This window comes from Onychostruthus taczanowskii, unplaced genomic scaffold (genome assembly GCF_017590055.1).
Source record: "Onychostruthus taczanowskii isolate IOZ18803 unplaced genomic scaffold, ASM1759005v1 scaffold6, whole genome shotgun sequence".
NCBI classification, from domain to species: Eukaryota; Metazoa; Chordata; class Aves; order Passeriformes; family Passeridae; genus Onychostruthus; species Onychostruthus taczanowskii.
Window position 1 is genome coordinate 12,110,090 of NW_024503679.1, and position 17,038 is coordinate 12,127,127.

Consider the following 17,038-nt stretch of genomic DNA (forward strand, 5'->3'; position numbering starts at 1 on the left):
AAAAAAAGAAAAGTTTATACTGTCATGCAGTTACACAAGACCTGTATCTACCTAATCCTATTCCACATGAATCCTATTCCTGGTGTCATCCAGGAGAGAGCTACAAATGTACTGCAGTGGGTATTTTACATGTTGGTTTTACTAGCAGGAGGCAATATTGAAATTATTACAATGACAGAAACGTTGGTTGAAAAGAACATCTAAAGGTCATCTAGCCCAACCACCTGCCTGAAACTGGCCTACTGCCACTGCAGCATCAGGTCAACCATGACTTTATCTTGTCAAACTTCCAATGGTGGAGCACCCACAGCCTCTCTGGACAATCTGTTCCCATGCCACACCACCCTCCCATGAAGAATTTTCCCTAAAGCCAGCCCAAACAACCCAAAGTTGAAATTTGTCTCTTTACCTGCTCTGCTACACCATCTGCCATCACTGAAAAGAACTGTAATCTTGGTAATTGCTCTTTGGGAAACTGTAGTCTCAGTTCTTGAGTGCACTTAAATTCAAGATCAGTAAAGAGCAGAATTCAGTCTACCAAATAATGCAAATATATACCAGCCTAGTCCCAAAGGACTTCAAGCAAATGCTGCTCAAGAGAAGCTTCAGATCCCCACCCAGCACTCCCCAGCTCTTGCCAGCATTCCTCAATTTTCTCTCAATGGACGGAAATGCTACTTCAGACATGGGCATTGGCTGGCAATGTCCAAACACACCAACTGTCTCCTGCTCACAGGACTGAACTAATAATTTAATCTATTCCTGAGAACTGCAGGCGTAATTAAATATCTGAAATTTATTTCCTAACTGGAAATAAAAATTTCAGAATTATGACATATTATTAGAATTAATACATGCATTATCATGGAACAGTAGGACCATAATCAATTCCTCTCTAATCTGCCTTTTCCTTCCAGAGCACCTGCTTTGTCAAGCTTTTATAGTTTGACACAAACAAACCTTTACTTAAAAAGAACCGTCTGTTTCAATATTTGCTTTCATATTCTCATCTCTGTAGAAGAGAACGTATCAATGTTCACATCTTAGAAATAGTGGCTTATTAAATTACTGAGCAACCCAGGTCCCTCAGTGTACACCCAAGAGAGTGTTTTGCACAGGTCTGCTTGGGGTTTTGCTCCACAAGCTTTTCAAGGTCACACTGGTTTCTCACTAAGTGCCTGAAACTCTCCAGGCGTATAAAACTCTAATGAGTTATGTAAAATCTGAGCTTTTCTTGCAATTTTTGTCAAAGGATTCCAAAAAATACATGCGTATTAGGAGCCTAACTTGAACAGCTCCCTGGAAATTTTGTTTTAAAGTTTTTAGTTCTCAGAGAAATAGAACTTCACACCAAAACTGGCAGCTTAAACACCCTGATAATTAAAGCAGCCACTATGCTAACTGATGCATCACAGGGAACTTCTGGGTATTGCATATGTAATAGTGGCTAAAATCATCACTGCTACCTTAAGGATATTGCATTTGCTTGTCTTTCCACACTCTGAGGTTTGCCAACACTGAGCAGTGCCACAGACTCACTGAGTCACAGACCACTAAACGTGCTTCTGATGTTTGCCACCAATCACCCTGCTATACAAAATAACCCTGCTGCCCAGCTCCCATCTATGCTGTCAGCTATGCCTCCCTGCTTTTGAGGCATCCCAAGCCAGGCTAGCACTGGAGGCAGCAGCATGGCATCTCCATCTCCTGAGTAGCATCAGGATGGGACATGGGGCTCTGTGTGCAGTGGTACCCACAGGCTGCAGATATTTTTTGCAAGAGCAAACAGTGTGCCAAGCCTTTGGTGGCTGTAACCCCGCAGCAGAGCATGGAGACTGTGCTCCTGGATCCTAGCCAGGATGGACAGACTCACAAAAGTAACACTTACTTGGGAACAAGCAGGGTTTTGAAAAGGACGGGCTGCAGCAGCCCCAGCATCCTCACAGTGAAGTCACTCTGCTGATAGCCGGAAAAATACAGCCATCACCAAAGGAAGCCAACAGGCTTTCAACTGACCCAAAATAAACCTAAATGAAATAATTACAGGGCTGCTTTCCAAATTCAAATCAGATTAGATGTGAAGTAAAACAGTGGTGGAAAGCAAAGTCTATTTCTGATTTCATTGTCAGGCAAAATGTTCCCAATCTGGCATTTGCATGAGCAAACAAGCAGTGAGCTGGATATGCTTGCCATGGCTTAGGGTCTTTTGATGGAAAAGGGAAGAGATTTCACAGTTAGCCTGGATTTGCCACTCATGCCACCAGTTCCTGTTGAGATTGGGAGTAATCAACATCTCAGGTATTCAGGAAGGCTGAAAATGGCTCAGCACAGCCCATTCCTCTGCTCATTCCCCCAGCCCACTGGCTGCACACAACAGTTCTCCCCTCCCTTAGTTAAAGAAACAAAAAACATCCTGTTGTTTAGACCCTGCCCCTCACAGGTGATGCCAACGGTGACAGACACGTGGGTGTTTCTGAGAAATGGCACAAAAGTGTTCTGATGTTTCACTTTCTCAACTCAGACCCTGTGGCATGGATTTTAAAGCAGCAGGAGAAAGCCTTTCCAAAGCCCTACAGCTCCTGTGGTCCAGCCACCACAGAGTTTGAGAGTAGCATAGTGAAGGGACCATTATGGACACAAACCTTGTTGTGGCCAAAGCAGGCTTGCCCTCTGAGTCCTACACTGAATTGCTACTGAAACAGCCATTTTTCCATCACCTGTCTCAGAAACTTTCCTCTCAGTGTCCTCTCTGACCCTGAACGTTCCATCTGAACAGAGATGTGCCCACTGTGCCTAAAGCCCACACCCCAGCCTCACTCCAGAGCCTGTCTTAAGCTGCCAGACAGGCAGAGGGTCAGCATGTCTCCAAAAGGTGTTCCTGCCCATCCAAGTGGGTCCAAAACTAACAGATCAGGCAGGAGTTGGGAGCAGAGAGGCAAAGCAGACCTGGTGTTGCACAGCCCTGAGCCTGCTTCTCTTCTGAATGAGAACATTTGCTGCCTAATACAGCTTAATCAGATCTCCCCAAGCTCAAATAAGAAGCAAATGGACAGATGTCCACCTGGATGCTTGATAATGAATCCAGAGAAAACGCCTAGGGAAACATGCCCTGAAGGATGCTGACATGTAAAAATCCTCCCCAGGTGCCAGGCTGCAACTAGCCAGATCTTCTTCTCTTCCATCCCCTCAGCCTTTTGCTCACCTGGTGCTGGTGGCTCTGCATGTGCATCTGCAGGTGCTGAATGTCCCTCTCCCAGCTGGCTGCTGTCCCCTCCTTGGCCTCAGCTGTCAGCAGGTACACGTCCAGCCCGCGGTGGTGCTTCACGCTGTAGTCCCCCGAGTGCACGGTGTGGGACAGGGTGCTCCACGAGTCCGGCTCCCTGGCTCCCTCCCTGCAAAGTGAGGCTGGGTTAGTGGGCAGGCAAGCAGGGATCCTGCAGGGCAGGACAGGCACGCTCTCCTTCACTCTGGACAGCCTCTAATCATGGGAGTGAGCAGAGCATGGCTCCAGGGCCAGACAGACAGATACACACACACACTCCTCAGTCTTGAAAATTAATGTGATTTGGCGCTAATGCCAGCCGCAAGGTTTATTTCACAAGGTCTTTCTCAGGTAGAGATCAGTGGTTTTTACCCCAGACTGTGACAGACTAGCAGCTAAGGGCATGACAACTGCGTTTTAAATCAGATTTATCACAGGTAAAGATCACCAAAGCAGCTGTCACAGAAGAGCAGAGACCTGAAAGGCAGAACAGCAAAGGGATAAGTTGGAAGGAATGAAAACTATCGTGGTACAACTTCTACACCAAAGCCAGCACACTGTTCACAAACACCCAACAGCCATCAAATTGCAGCAATTTTTTCACTCCTGAAATGAACTGAGCCTGCTCTGTGAAACTGCCTCTATGCAAGATGTTCTCAGCGTTGTGAGACAGCTGTTCTTCTGCAGCACTATCATGGGCTTTCTTTTTACCAATCCAAAGGAAAGAAAGGAAAAAAGATGCTGTAGATCAGAATGAAAAATAACTTAGTAGGTAAATGAAGTCAATAGAAATTTCTATTCAGTCCTCTCTTTTTGAAAATTAAACCCTGATTTTCCACCACTCAAAGCAGTAATTCCTCAGATCTTACCAAACTGCAGAGCAGCTACACTGGCCCATTGAGGTGGTGAGAAAACACTGAAGTGTTCACCACCTTCAGGTTCACATATTTCATTTTGAATCAGAACTGATTCACAAAATGCTAAATCTGTTTTGATCACCCCAGACAGAGCAGCTTGTGCACCACCCCCCCCAAGCCCTGCATCCCCCTTGAGAGACATGGAGCCAAACCCCAGGAACATTACACGAACAGAGGATGACATTGACCTGCTCAGGGGTGCAAGAAATGGGAATTTCCCTGTCTTCCTTCTACCACGGATGCATCTACTGACACCCAGTCCCACCTATGAGCAGGATTGGGGATCGGACCAGATGACCTTTAAAGGTCCCTTCCAAGCCAAACTACTCGGTGATTCTATGATGTCCCCTCCCTGTTGCAGAGACTAGCCATTTTCAGATCTCCCTTTCCTGCCCAGCCACAAATTTCCTTAGAAGAGGCAGAGCTGTGATTGTTTTTAAATAATCAGGAATTCAAGAAGGTATATAAACACAAATGAATGCCATCAATCAGGTAAAACTACACATAGTTTTCAGAATCTTTGCTGAGAGGTCTTGCCCTAAAATCCACAAACCTTTCTTGGGCAAGGGCCCCCCAGCAAACCACAGGGCTATCTCTAGGAAGCCAAGCAATCTAGAAAGCAAAGTCATAATGAGCAAACACCACGATCAGCAACAGGAATGGGCAGAGCAGGGTGGGGAAACGGTCAAATGGTTCATCAGAGGTAGAGAAACCTGTGCAGGCAATGGCGGTGGCAACGTCTGCCCCTGCTCTGCCCCAGCACAGCCACACACCCCCTTCTGTGACTCATGGGTTAAATCTTCCACCATTCTCCACCATTTATCTCACTCATGACTTTACTTCAGCAGAATTACATTTGATTTAGGTAGAATCAACATTTCCACAGAGAAACAGAAGGAAGCAGCCAGTTTCTGATGGTGATTGGTATAAATCCACAGAGGCACTGAAGTCAACTGAGCCTTTACAAGTAACTAAAGCAACGACCTTCCTTTATCAAGAAAACACAGACATTTCTGTCTGGAGTGTTTTTCTCTTCAGCTGCCATGTACGAGAAACCACTGTACTGGAGGCCACTCTCAAGAGTACAGCGAGGCAGTGAGCATAAAGCCCACAGTCACCCACTCACAGGGGCAACAGCAGCCGATTAAAGAACTGTGCGCAACGAGTCTGCTCCACTTTCTCATCAGCTTCAAGGACCCTCACAGGCATCTCCAAATCGGTACCCACAAAGCTGCCTGCATGACTTGTTGAGCCTCAAAGGGTCCTCAGAAACTTCAAAAGGCTCAGTCTGGAGCAAGATGACAGGCAGAGTCCCCTGCAACACCGCACATGTGTCCACCCCTCCAGCAATCTGCAACCTTCACATGGCCCAGATGGATCAGTCACTTCTGCTTACAAAGAGAGCAGTTTCTTTTCAAATTCAAGCTGTCAGTCTGTGTTACACTTTATGAAAAGCTTTAAACCTTTTGAGAAAGTAAGAAGTTTCGCACATCCAGCCAAGTACAAACTCCAAGCTCTCATTCTTAATAGCAGTCACCTTCGTTACAGAAAATTAAGCAATGAGATAGAGAATGGTTCAATCTATTGCCTCCTTCAAACCATCCCTTTCATACTCTGCTCCACCCCAGCACTAATGGTCTAAAGCAGAGAGGACAATTGAGAATTCACAAGTGTTAACTCATTTTCCCACCACTGTTCCTGTTGTTCAGGTAATCACTTCCAAGGCCATTTGGGAAGACACTGCCTGACACTTTGCCCTCATACACTGAGCTTCACTGTTCATGCCTTTCCTGCATGTCTCACTGCAAGTCCTGGGTTTTACTGAGAGATGATAAAAACACACTTTCTTCCAGGAAAAAAGCTTTGCTGTTACGCATTTTGTACTTCCTGGCTGTGAAAGATGCTTATTTTGTCCAGACTCGGAATTTTTGTAGTGGTTGTATAGAAGTGCATATCCAAGCTGCTCTACTAGCAGATAAAAACAGATATGCAAATACTTACTAAGATTTATTAGTAAAAATAGGTATACAAACTCCAGCCTTCAAGAAGTTTGAAAATCTGCTTTTGTTCAGCACAAAAATCCAGTTTGCTGTGCTTTGCCAGAAACGGAAATCTGTCTTCTTATGAGATTTAACCATCCTGGGTCAAATCTTTCTCATCTTCCCTTTTCAACAGTTTCCCATCAAAATACATAACAGATACCAGTGAACTGAACATTTTGTAAGAAACATTTCTGAGCTCAACTTTCACAGAAGAAAGTATCTTGGTTAAAAAAGCAATGACTGCCTGAGAAGGGTGATAATGTTCACTAGCTCTCCTTTCTGCATAACCATGACATGGGCCACTGAAAAAGCCTGGAAGAAGTCCTCCAGCTCTGGTCAGTCTTCTGTGCCATGAAGGCAAACCCAGAAGGGAAATTTTTGGTTGAAATGAAGAACAGATTTACCAGCCCAACCTTCATCTGCAAAAAGGTAGCTTAGAGAAGGATGACAGCTTGAAACAGAGAGAGAGAGGAGAAACAAAAGTACTTCAAAATACTCTCAGGCCATGTCCCGCTCCCTGATTAGATGGCTGAAACTACAGGATCACCTCCTGCCCATTTGGCATGTAAGACAAGATGACAGATCATAAAATCACACAATGGTTTGGGGGGGAAGGGACCTTAGCATCCTAGCATGGGCAGGGACACCTTTCCACTAGACCAGGTTGCTCCAAGCCCCACCCAAGCTGGGATGGGACAGTAAGTAGGAAGTGTTTTTTATTTAAACCTCCCAGCACTGCCCAAGGAGACTGGGCCCTTTTCAAAGCAGAGCTGCACTGTACTTGTGTGCTGAATCTCTCCTCTTCAGGCAGGGGAGCAGAGAGTGAGCAGCAGAAAAAGGAAAGGAAAGCCCACACTGCACGGCTCCTGGCTTCCGGCAGATATGGGTGAGAGATTTTTAAGAAGAGGGAAGATAAGTGAGAAAAGGAGAACAAAAAAAACCCCCAAAAAAACAACAAACCACCACCTGATCAAAATCTCTGCCTGACCTCAAAAGCTCCAGAAACTGCTCAGTAACAAGGGTCTGAAATTCAAGGTACTGGCACTTGCAGCAGGCGTGTTTTCCACTACCATGAGACAAGGTTTGAGCTGCAAGGGAGAGGAGGAGGAGGGAGGAAGAGACCAGAAGATGAATGAAAAAGCCTCAGTGGGTTAAGCAAAAGTTCATGTTAGGAATATCTATCCCACAGTTTCACAAAGGGATGAGGAAGCACTGTGGGAACTCAAGGTGCTATTTCCTGGGGATATCCCCTCCAGATTTTTGAGCTGAAATAAAACAAGCTCAGTAACATTGCCAACTCTTGGGATCTCACTGCAAGCCTAACAACAGCTGTGGGTTTATTCTAAAATCAGCCTCTAGATCCATGTGGCAAAGAAAAAATGAAAAAAAAAGGAAAAATTTATTTTAAAAAATTAAATGAAGCCTGTACCATTATGGCTGCATGAAAAGCTAGGAAAAGGCCATAATTTAGATGCTTTTATCTGTAAGGTAAATAAAAATGTAATTAAATTGAATTCTAATCTTACATTCTTTTTATTACTATTATTATGGTATCACAGTGAAAACACCAGATCAGACAGACTGTGATCTGGGATAAACAAGGAATGGTGCCTACAGGGAGAGGATTGGTGGTGATTTTGCAACATGCCCATAGCACAGGCAATTCAAATCAAGCCAACAATCCCTCCTGGAAAAACCCAGCATGCACACTCAATGCAGTCACAAGCATTTAAACCAATTTTAGAAATCTGACCAAACTGAACTTCAGTGTTATTTGCAGAAGTGTTGGGGTAATAGAGGCTTTGGATCTGTATGACCAACTTTGCACCCACAGCCTTCAGTGATATACAGAACACTACTGCACACAAACACTCCCTTGCTCCTCCTTGTTTTTATAATAACCCATATTCATTGTATATGAGATCCAGAAAAGCACATGCAACCAGCATGTGCTAGAATGAGTTAAAATGAATCAACTGTTTTCAAATGTGAAAGATATTTAATAAACACAGAATTCATATTTCAGGTGTTTCCAAGTGTTCCAAATGCCCCAGGAAAGCAGAAAAAAGTATGTTTCTCATGAAAAGAAAAGAAAAACCTACATAATGCTCACTAATTTGAATAGTTTTGATGTTGAAATAAAGAGTTAAAAGTTCATCTGATGTAGAAATAATGACTAACCCTTTACTGTGCCTCGCACAAACATGAACTGCAATTGTGGGTTCTGACACCAAACTGAATTCAGGATTGCATAACCTACCTCTCAATATTAGATTAAATATTTAATAACTCAATCCAAAATATGTACTGCTAACTTCTCATTATACAGCAGCAAACCATAGAGAGAAAAGCTGGCTTGTTCCTTCAGTAGCTGTTTGCAGATGCACATATGCTAAGGGAACATATCCAGTATTTCCAAACACAATGGGTCTGTACTTCTAAACCCAAGCATTTCTTAGACCCCAATGTTAATTACACATTTAAAAAAGTACAAAAATACAGCTACAAACTCTTATCAACTATATTTGCCAAAAAGTACAATCTGCATTCCATAATAATAACTGTTACTAAATGCATTTTCCATTTTTTTTTTATTTTCAGAGTATTATTTAACAAGAAGGATGCCCTGCTCAGGATGTGGAGCTGTAGGTCCAACTCAGAACACAATGTCCACGTGGAGACTCATCAGTAAACAAAGGGAATTTAAGGTGAATCTGTGAAACACACTCAAGAGTGAAAACAGATGCCATTTGTTGCATTTTAAATTTAAAAAGCACCATAACAGCAAGCAGTGTTTACAGCTAAAAACAACACCTCAGATCAGGACAAGTGATATGGAAGAAGAGTTGTCTCTGCAGAACATCTCCACATGCTGCAAGAAAGTGTGATCACTGGCTCTGCAACACACCCCTGAGAAGAAGCTGTGCCTTTGGCTGCCTCTGACACAGCAGATTACAAAGACGACTTCTACAATCATCTGTTCAAACTCTAACCCCTACCATGAATGTCACTGCTTGGAGCAAATCTGCTCCAGAGACTAAATATGAGCATCCTAACTGGGTATCCAGCCCATGCCTGAGGCCAAAAACCCAGCAGTTCTGGGAAACCACTTATCTGCATTTTCTAAATTTATCCTGAAACAGAGTTGGTCTCTCATAATCACTTACCAACCATACAAGGCTGTCCAGCACTTATGGCCCCTATAATTTTTGGGAACTCTTCCAGATAAGGATTGCTGAGGGAAGGAAAATAACTTCTTATAACTTGGCAAATATTCTCAAATCTCTTCTAAATCTCTTCTTTCTCATCCTCACAGGTCTGTTTCCATGATCTCCCAGGACTACAATTTCCAAGTGGGAATACAGAAACATTAATATCACATGGACTAAGCCTTCTCTCTCTTCTGTATTCAGAAGTGGTTACATACAAAACAAGGAGAGGAGGGAGCCAAAGAATGAAAAGTCTTCATAGGGATGTGGGAACACATGAGGAAGTCAGTAAAAGTTGGAGCCTGATGTGGGGTGAGTAGGTGGAAGAAAGAAACACAAACCCTTCCTGCTCCATCACGTTTACACCTGGTTGCCCTATCCTCCCACTCCCCGTCTTCTCCTCTGCTGTGGCCAGAAGAAACCCACAGCACCTCAACATCTTTCTAATCAGGATGTTAAAGCTATTAAATGATGGTATTTCAACCAAAAATCCTACAGCCACAAAACTAGACCCTGTAGACCACTGGCCCTCCCACACTGCTCCAGACAGATTACTGTCTGTAGCTAAACAGCATCTCCTTAACACACCCCTCTCTGAGTCCTCTTCCAGTGCCCTTTTAACATTTCTGAATCCCTCTTAACACATTAATCTTTTGCTGTCACTTGTAGATACGAAGTCAACTGCTCTGCTGCCACACACACACAGCAAGCCATACCTCAAAACCAGCTCCCCAAATAGTAATCAAATGGATTTGTTGCTTGGTTTGGAGTGGAAGAACAGATGGAGAAACACCAGCACTAATTCAATAAACCTTACAGCCTCTGATTCTGTTTAGCCAGAAATAAAATATATGTATATCATGTGACTGATTTTAAGATCATGCCTAAACACTGTACTGAACATAAACTGGGTATTTCTGAAATTAAACACTTGCTTAAAGGCCCTGCTAAATTGGGGTTGTAAAAAAAAAGAGACGTACAAGGCAAATACTCTTGCAGCTTTGGCTCAGAAAAGCAGAAAAGTGTATTTAGCTATAAAAGTAAAGTCACTGAAAAAGCATCCTTATTTGAGAGGCACCATGGAGATTACAGCCCAGACTTCACCAATTACTTATGTAAAATCAGAACAATAGCAAGTGATAATCATGGGTTGAAAAACATTCACAAAACCCTTCTGCTACCAGTGAGTTATTCCTCATGTGTGTTAATTAAATCATTTTAACTTTGGAAATATAGACTTGTACTAATTTACAGTTTCACAGAGTGAGCCTCCTGACTGTTACCAGGAAATCTGAAGGGAAGAGCAATCCCAGAGCTGTGCAGAAACACTTTAAAGCAAAAAGCAGAGAAACCAGCAAAAGTAAAAAAAGTTTACAGTAAAAAACTCAGAGGCTGTTGTAATTCTTTGCATGGATTAGAAAAATGCAATTTTAATTTTTCTTTAAATGGGCTTTATTTTTCTCTTGCTTCCCTTTTTCAGAGGACATAAATCACTCTCAGCTGTGAAGGAACTAAAAGCATTTGGCTTTGCTGGGGAAAGAAGTGTTACTGGACAGAAATAAAATCAGCAACCAGATCAGAGTTTGTATGTTTTACAAAGCAGCACTTCCAACCTCTCTGCAATCCCGCACGCTCCCGGTGCCTTGAGGCCATTTTCCCCACTGCTGTGAGAGCCCTGCAGAACATGGAGCTGGCAGGGGATTGTGTTACTGCCCTGACTGCACTGGGAAACACCAACTCCTGCACTCTGCAGCTGTCCATTTACTCAGGGAATTCCACCAGCCCACTGAACAACTGTGCTGCCTCTCCAGAGGCAGCACCCTGCAGTCAGCATCACCCAGCTCCAGCACTGGGGAGAAACAGGCTCCAACCACAGACCATTCACTCTGGAATTAGCTGAAGCTCAAAGGCTTTGCAAACTGTGCCATTTCCAAAGTTATCTTTACAGATAAATCTCTCTATATATTTTCCCCCTATGATCCCACACTGCACTTCTGCACTATCCTATTCCATTTGCACTGCAGGACGCTGTTTACTGCACAGTTTTCATCTTGGAGATAAAACAAGTCCCCTCAGGAATGATACACGACTGATGGATGCTCATTGATAATGAATATTTATTTGCTTATATGAATATTTATTAATGAATGCTGCTATTGATTCTTAATTCCTAGTGACCTGCACGGGCTCTGTGACATCTCCTTGTCCGGGTCCCAACAGAACCAGCCCATGCACCTTTCCTGTCTGAGGATGAAAAGGCAGTGCACACCACAGAGCAGAATACTTCAAGTGATGGAAAACTTAAAAAGCATCTTTTTTTTTTTTTTACATGAAATACTGCAAAAACTGAGAAGGAAAAGTTCATCAGATAAACAGAAATTCAAAATGTCACCAGTGAAATTAGTTTTTGAGAAAAATATTTACACTGCAGCTGAATCAAGCTACTTTGCAGACAAACGAAGGCAAAACAACAACAGAGAAGGTTTTATGTCTACTCTTTAATGATTGTATCCTAATTATGGCAAAATTTCACCCCTTCCCAATGCTGGCAGGGAGAATCATTGTAAAATGCAGGGTCCTGCAAATTAGCAAGCAAGAGAACAATAAATTCCCCCCAAGGATAATGCATCACAAAACACGCTGCGTTCATTTATTTGGCGTAGTGCAGTTTAATTACTTGTAAAAATAATGACTCCTTTGTAGGGGCCCTCACTAACATGCATTGCTGCTCTGTGTTTTGCTGAGTGGGACGAGCCGTGTGCCAAATTTGTGTGCATGGATTATACAGTGTGAGCATAGGCAGAGTGCAGAAAGGAGGTTGTACAGTGTCCTTTGTGTTTTGACAGCACTTAAATGACACTCGCTCTCTTCATGGAATTTTCTGTGTTTCAAAGCTCAGTATTTCTCCTCCAAATAGGGATTTTCAAGTTTTGATCCCATCTTATTGCAGAAAATGCTCAGCATAATAAAAAAAAGTCACTGTTGGGGAATCAGGGTGTGCCCATTTTTTCACCATCACCCTCCGTGGGGAAGGGCTGTGACCATCCCCATGTCACTGCTCCAGTCAGTCCCAAGGTCATACCACGATGCTCCACCATCATCCCACCCACTGAGAAAGGGAACCAGGTTTTCCAGCTTCTTTGTAGGGCTTCTTGGGAATAAAGGAGTTCTCAAAGTCACAGGACCTGTGGCATGGCCGTCAGATGTTTATACATTGTATTTCCACACAGCAGTCCAAGAGGAAAACAAATCATAAAGAACAGTTTAAGGATATACCAAGAAGACCAGGAACTGGGACCTTGATGGTAACATGTCTGCAGTTCTTGTATCTTATTTTCAAAGACAAACTGCAAAGGTCACCAGAGAAATTCCATGGATTGGGTCAGCAGCATTCCATAAAGCCAATGACATAGGACAATGTCAGGGAATCCCAGTCCTCTTTTCATTCCAGTGAGTGAGAACTGCCATTCCAAAACTGGAGCCAGTTGTGAAATACTTCACCAAATACATGAATAGCTGTTGTAGTAGTTTTGTTTACTTCCCATTTTTATTTAAATTACCAGCTCTACTCGCATTAGGGTTGCAGTTTTTGCTGTGAGCTCTATAATCAAGTTTTGGCCAGCCTAAGCTTCCTGACAGTATGTAAAGCCTGTTAATGTGGTTAGTCTCACCTTGCTGCGGTTACAGGATGAATTTTCACATCCCATTTTTACAATATAGCCTGTGAAATAGTTGTGTTTTCACAGTATGACTGACCTTGATGGAGAATAATGTAACACTGTCAATCCTCTCTGTATTGATGCCACCAAGAGCAGCAGGAGAAGGTATTTGGATATAGGTCCCATCCCACCTTCTCCTTCAACCTCACTTTCCAAGTGACTGCCTGAATTTAAGGATAAATCTTAAATGCAATCACTCCAGCCATACAGATAATATTTTCTGCCCCCCAACACTGCACCCAACAACTACAGAAAGCAGAATAATTTACAATTCATATCAGGGAACATTGCATGATAATGCGGATAACACAGCAGACTCCTAAACATGACATTGGGTCATTCAACATAAACTCCAAGCATCTGAGAAATCAATTCAGAAACAGAAAGTTTATAACAAAGCTTAAGAGAACCAGGCATCAGAATAACACACACAGAGACTAAATCTTTTCTCCTATACAAACAGCCCCCTTGAGATTTTTTTTAAGCTCTTTGTCTTTATTAGCCTCAGCTATTAAAGCTAGATCTCCAAACATTTGCTGCTCAAAACTAACTTGCCATGTTCCAAAGGATTCCTTGTAAAGCAGTACAATAAATGCTCATGCCACTAGTTACTTGCTATGTGTTGTAAGACCTGGCTTTTTCTCAAGACCACTTACAACAGACCTGTTTCTGTTAAATATTCTGTTCTCCTTTAAATATTTGCATTAATTCTTACCTTATTTTTTTTAACCTACACTGGTAAAATGCCTATTCATCTCAGGATGCTGCCTTATTTCAATATAATAATCACTATTTCATTTAACTAAAAAACTCCCTCTCTAAAAAGTAAGAACACAACAATCCACTACCACCACAATGCCTATTGGCTCCCCTCTTTTGGGCAAGTTGTGCTTGCTTGAAGAAAAGTGTTTGGATAAGATTTGTATTAATTAGTCAATATTACAGTGACTCACTTTGGACTTTACAAGACAGCTGGAAGCAGAATATTGAGCAACAAGAAAATCCCCCCCAAAAAATTATTGCATTTCCCCGAAATCCTCAGGACTGCCCCCACTGCTGCTAGCAAGAATGGTAAAACCAAAATTATACCAAAACTACCTTTAAGAATGGAGTACAGCACTCAGACACCATTGAGTGATAATGCACAGCAAAGCCAAGCATGGTAGAGAATGGAAAACCAGCAGAGGAACAACCAAATCATCCTTACTCTGTCAAAAGCTGGTGCAGCTTCTGGTAGCCCCTCTCCAAGGCCAAGCTCACAGGCGTTGCCCCTTCGTTGTTGTGGATGCTGAGAGCTCCTCTTCCACCCGGCTGCTGGAGCAGAAACCACGTCAGCCGCAGCAGACCCAGCCTCACCGCAAAATGCATCAGTGTTTCCCGAGGGATGTTCTCTGGGAAGGGAGGAAAAGAAAGAAAGAAATGGGAATTTGTAGGTTTGTGGGTTAGGGGAAATGTTATATCTCCACATCCCAGCTCCACCACACAGCGGCTGGCATGGAGCTGACAGCCCAGAGGAACCTGCAGCACCTGGAAAAACAGCCAGGTTGCCAATATGCAGGAGACACCAGTCATGAACATGGACATGCTTCGCTGGGGCTGGAAGTGCTCAGGACCTCTCATGCTGAGACTGACCACAGAAGTCAATGTGAAAACCCCAGCACTTCCTGAAGAGCCACAGCCACCACCAAACTCCAGCACACCCAAACAGCAGCGTGGTCAGGTGGGTTTTCCTGGATGTCCAAACCTTCTCCTCAGGTTTTAGGGACAGACAACTTTTGTTACCTAAAGGGACACTGATTTATCCCCAGGCGTGAAGAAAAACAAAATTACATTTGATGCACATATCAAAGCTGTTATAAAAGAGAACTGTTTGCAAGGGTTTTCTTTCCTGGTTTGATTATGCCTCAGACTAGCTTTTCTCAGCTTAATACAGTAGCTCTGTCATTCTGAGTAGCAGCATTTATAAACCACCAATCTCCACTGCTGCTTTTTGTATTTAATAACTGTCACACTTAGTGACCTTCTAAGTCACTAGTGCCTGAGCTTTCATCTCAGAAAAATAACCCCCTACTCCAAAAGCTGCAGCCCTAGAATGATGCTCTGAAATGCTTTAACCAGAAATGAGCTCCAGATGCAGTGCTGAAATCCAGTATTTGCAGATCAAAGCTTGTTATTTCTGTATGAAAGGCAAAAGCATTTGGGTTAAAAAAACTGCAAGAAATAAAAATTTGTTCTTTTAATTAACAAAGGATTTCAGTATTGACTGACAGCAACAACAACAAAAAAGCACCAACTGGGTCTCAGAAAGCCATGCCAATGAGCATGCTTGGTATAAACCCTTTAATATCACAGAAATTATTTATTGGGTTATCAATTTGGGTTCCAGCCAAATCTATACAACAGATTTTAAAATGTATGCACATAATGGCTTTAGGATTTAATTTTGTATCTTTTTCTTTAAGAAGTGTGCCCCAGGAGAAGTCACTTCTTCAAAGTGCTGCTGTTTTTCTTGCTTATTTACTTACTTTAGGGACATCATTAAGACCTTTGGTGAAAAACAAAACAAAGCAAAAACAGGCAGTTCTCCACTGCCTCACACACAATTTTTCACAACTTTTTGGATCCAATTCTGAAGAACTAATCTGCATGCAAGAACCAAAGGCTTTCTGGCACTATTTCTCTTCTGAATGACTCCAAATTAGGTCTCTGGGCTACAAACCAAGTCTTCCCCCAACCTCCTCTTGATTACCGTAAAGCAAAACCGAGCTGCCCTGAATACACGAGTGTGTCTGAATGGAGGTTCCAGCTGATCAGAGAAAAGGGAATGGTTGAGCTCTCCCAGAGACAAATTCTCAGCTTTTGGCTAAGCAATGAGAAGGATTTGGGTATTAAATGTTACAGAGCGTAATGATTTAGAAATAGCATAACATGGAGGTTAACCAACGGTTGCAGCCCTGGATTTAAAGAAAAATTAAAAATAACACAGCATATAGACAGACACAGAAGAAAGAGTACTGATCAGGCTGCAAAATGTGGATACAGGTAGGAGTTTTCCAGAGTGAAAGCAAATACCCAATGTTTTACTCAAATGCACAAAACTCCCACAACTACCTGGCAGAGCCAACATAATTAATGTGGTGTAATTCTTCCTACGGAGATGCAGGAGGCACAAAAGCACTTCTGTCAGAGCAAACAACTGCCATCCAAATAAAGAATGTGTTGCACTGGTCTGACCATGTTGTGCTCTTGCATGGGATCTCCTGTTATGGTTGCTTTGTTGAAAGGGAAAATCATCCTCCTAACTAGAATGGACAGTCTTGCCCCAGAGCTGAGCAGTGCAGACCTGCAAAGCATAAGCACAGATCCCTGGACCAAAATGCTTCCTCCTCCTGCAGCTGAGAGCATTACCAATAGGGAGAAGCATCCTCTGCTAACCAGCTCATGGTTCACCACTAAATACACACTACTAACTGCAAGTTCTGCAAGATGCAGGCAGATGTTCCTCTTGCCCCTGAGCCAAACGGGTGCTTCTCTCTGTCCCATATGTCCAAAGATGAAATGGCCTCTCCCAGTTGTCACAATGCCTCCCCAGTTGTCCCAATCCGCTGATATGACTGCACCTTCTGAGAACATCCTTCCTGTCCTATTGAAACAATCTTCTTTGTCACTGAATCAGTGCAGTGATCACTGGGCAGTTCCAGAGTGTGGCTGGAGGTGTCTGCAAAGGCAGCTGAGGTGAACGTGGCGCTGCCCTGATGCCTTTGGGCAGTGACACTGTGCACACAGGATCTGTACAAGAAGAAGTGGCGTGTTGCCACCAGAGCATATTAAACACACAGCCTCACCATCCACTTTTGGAAGGCTCTGCCTGACACAGAGCCTGGCATGA

The 17,038-nt window shown here is 43.1% G+C and overlaps 1 protein-coding gene across 10 annotated transcripts in view; it reads right to left on the minus strand.

The window, feature by feature from the left end:
- The window catches only part of AKAP13 (A-kinase anchoring protein 13), a 206,665-nt gene that overhangs the window by 98,846 nt on the left and 90,781 nt on the right, over positions 1-17,038 (minus strand). For all 10 annotated transcript variants that reach the window (XM_041418359.1, XM_041418364.1, XM_041418363.1 and 7 more), the window contains 2 exons: positions 14,357-14,540; positions 3,203-3,392 (listed from right to left, as the gene is read on the minus strand). In XM_041418359.1, the coding sequence (XP_041274293.1) occupies positions 3,203-3,392; positions 14,357-14,540 (374 nt within the window). The remainder of the gene's footprint in view (positions 1-3,202; positions 3,393-14,356; positions 14,541-17,038) is intronic.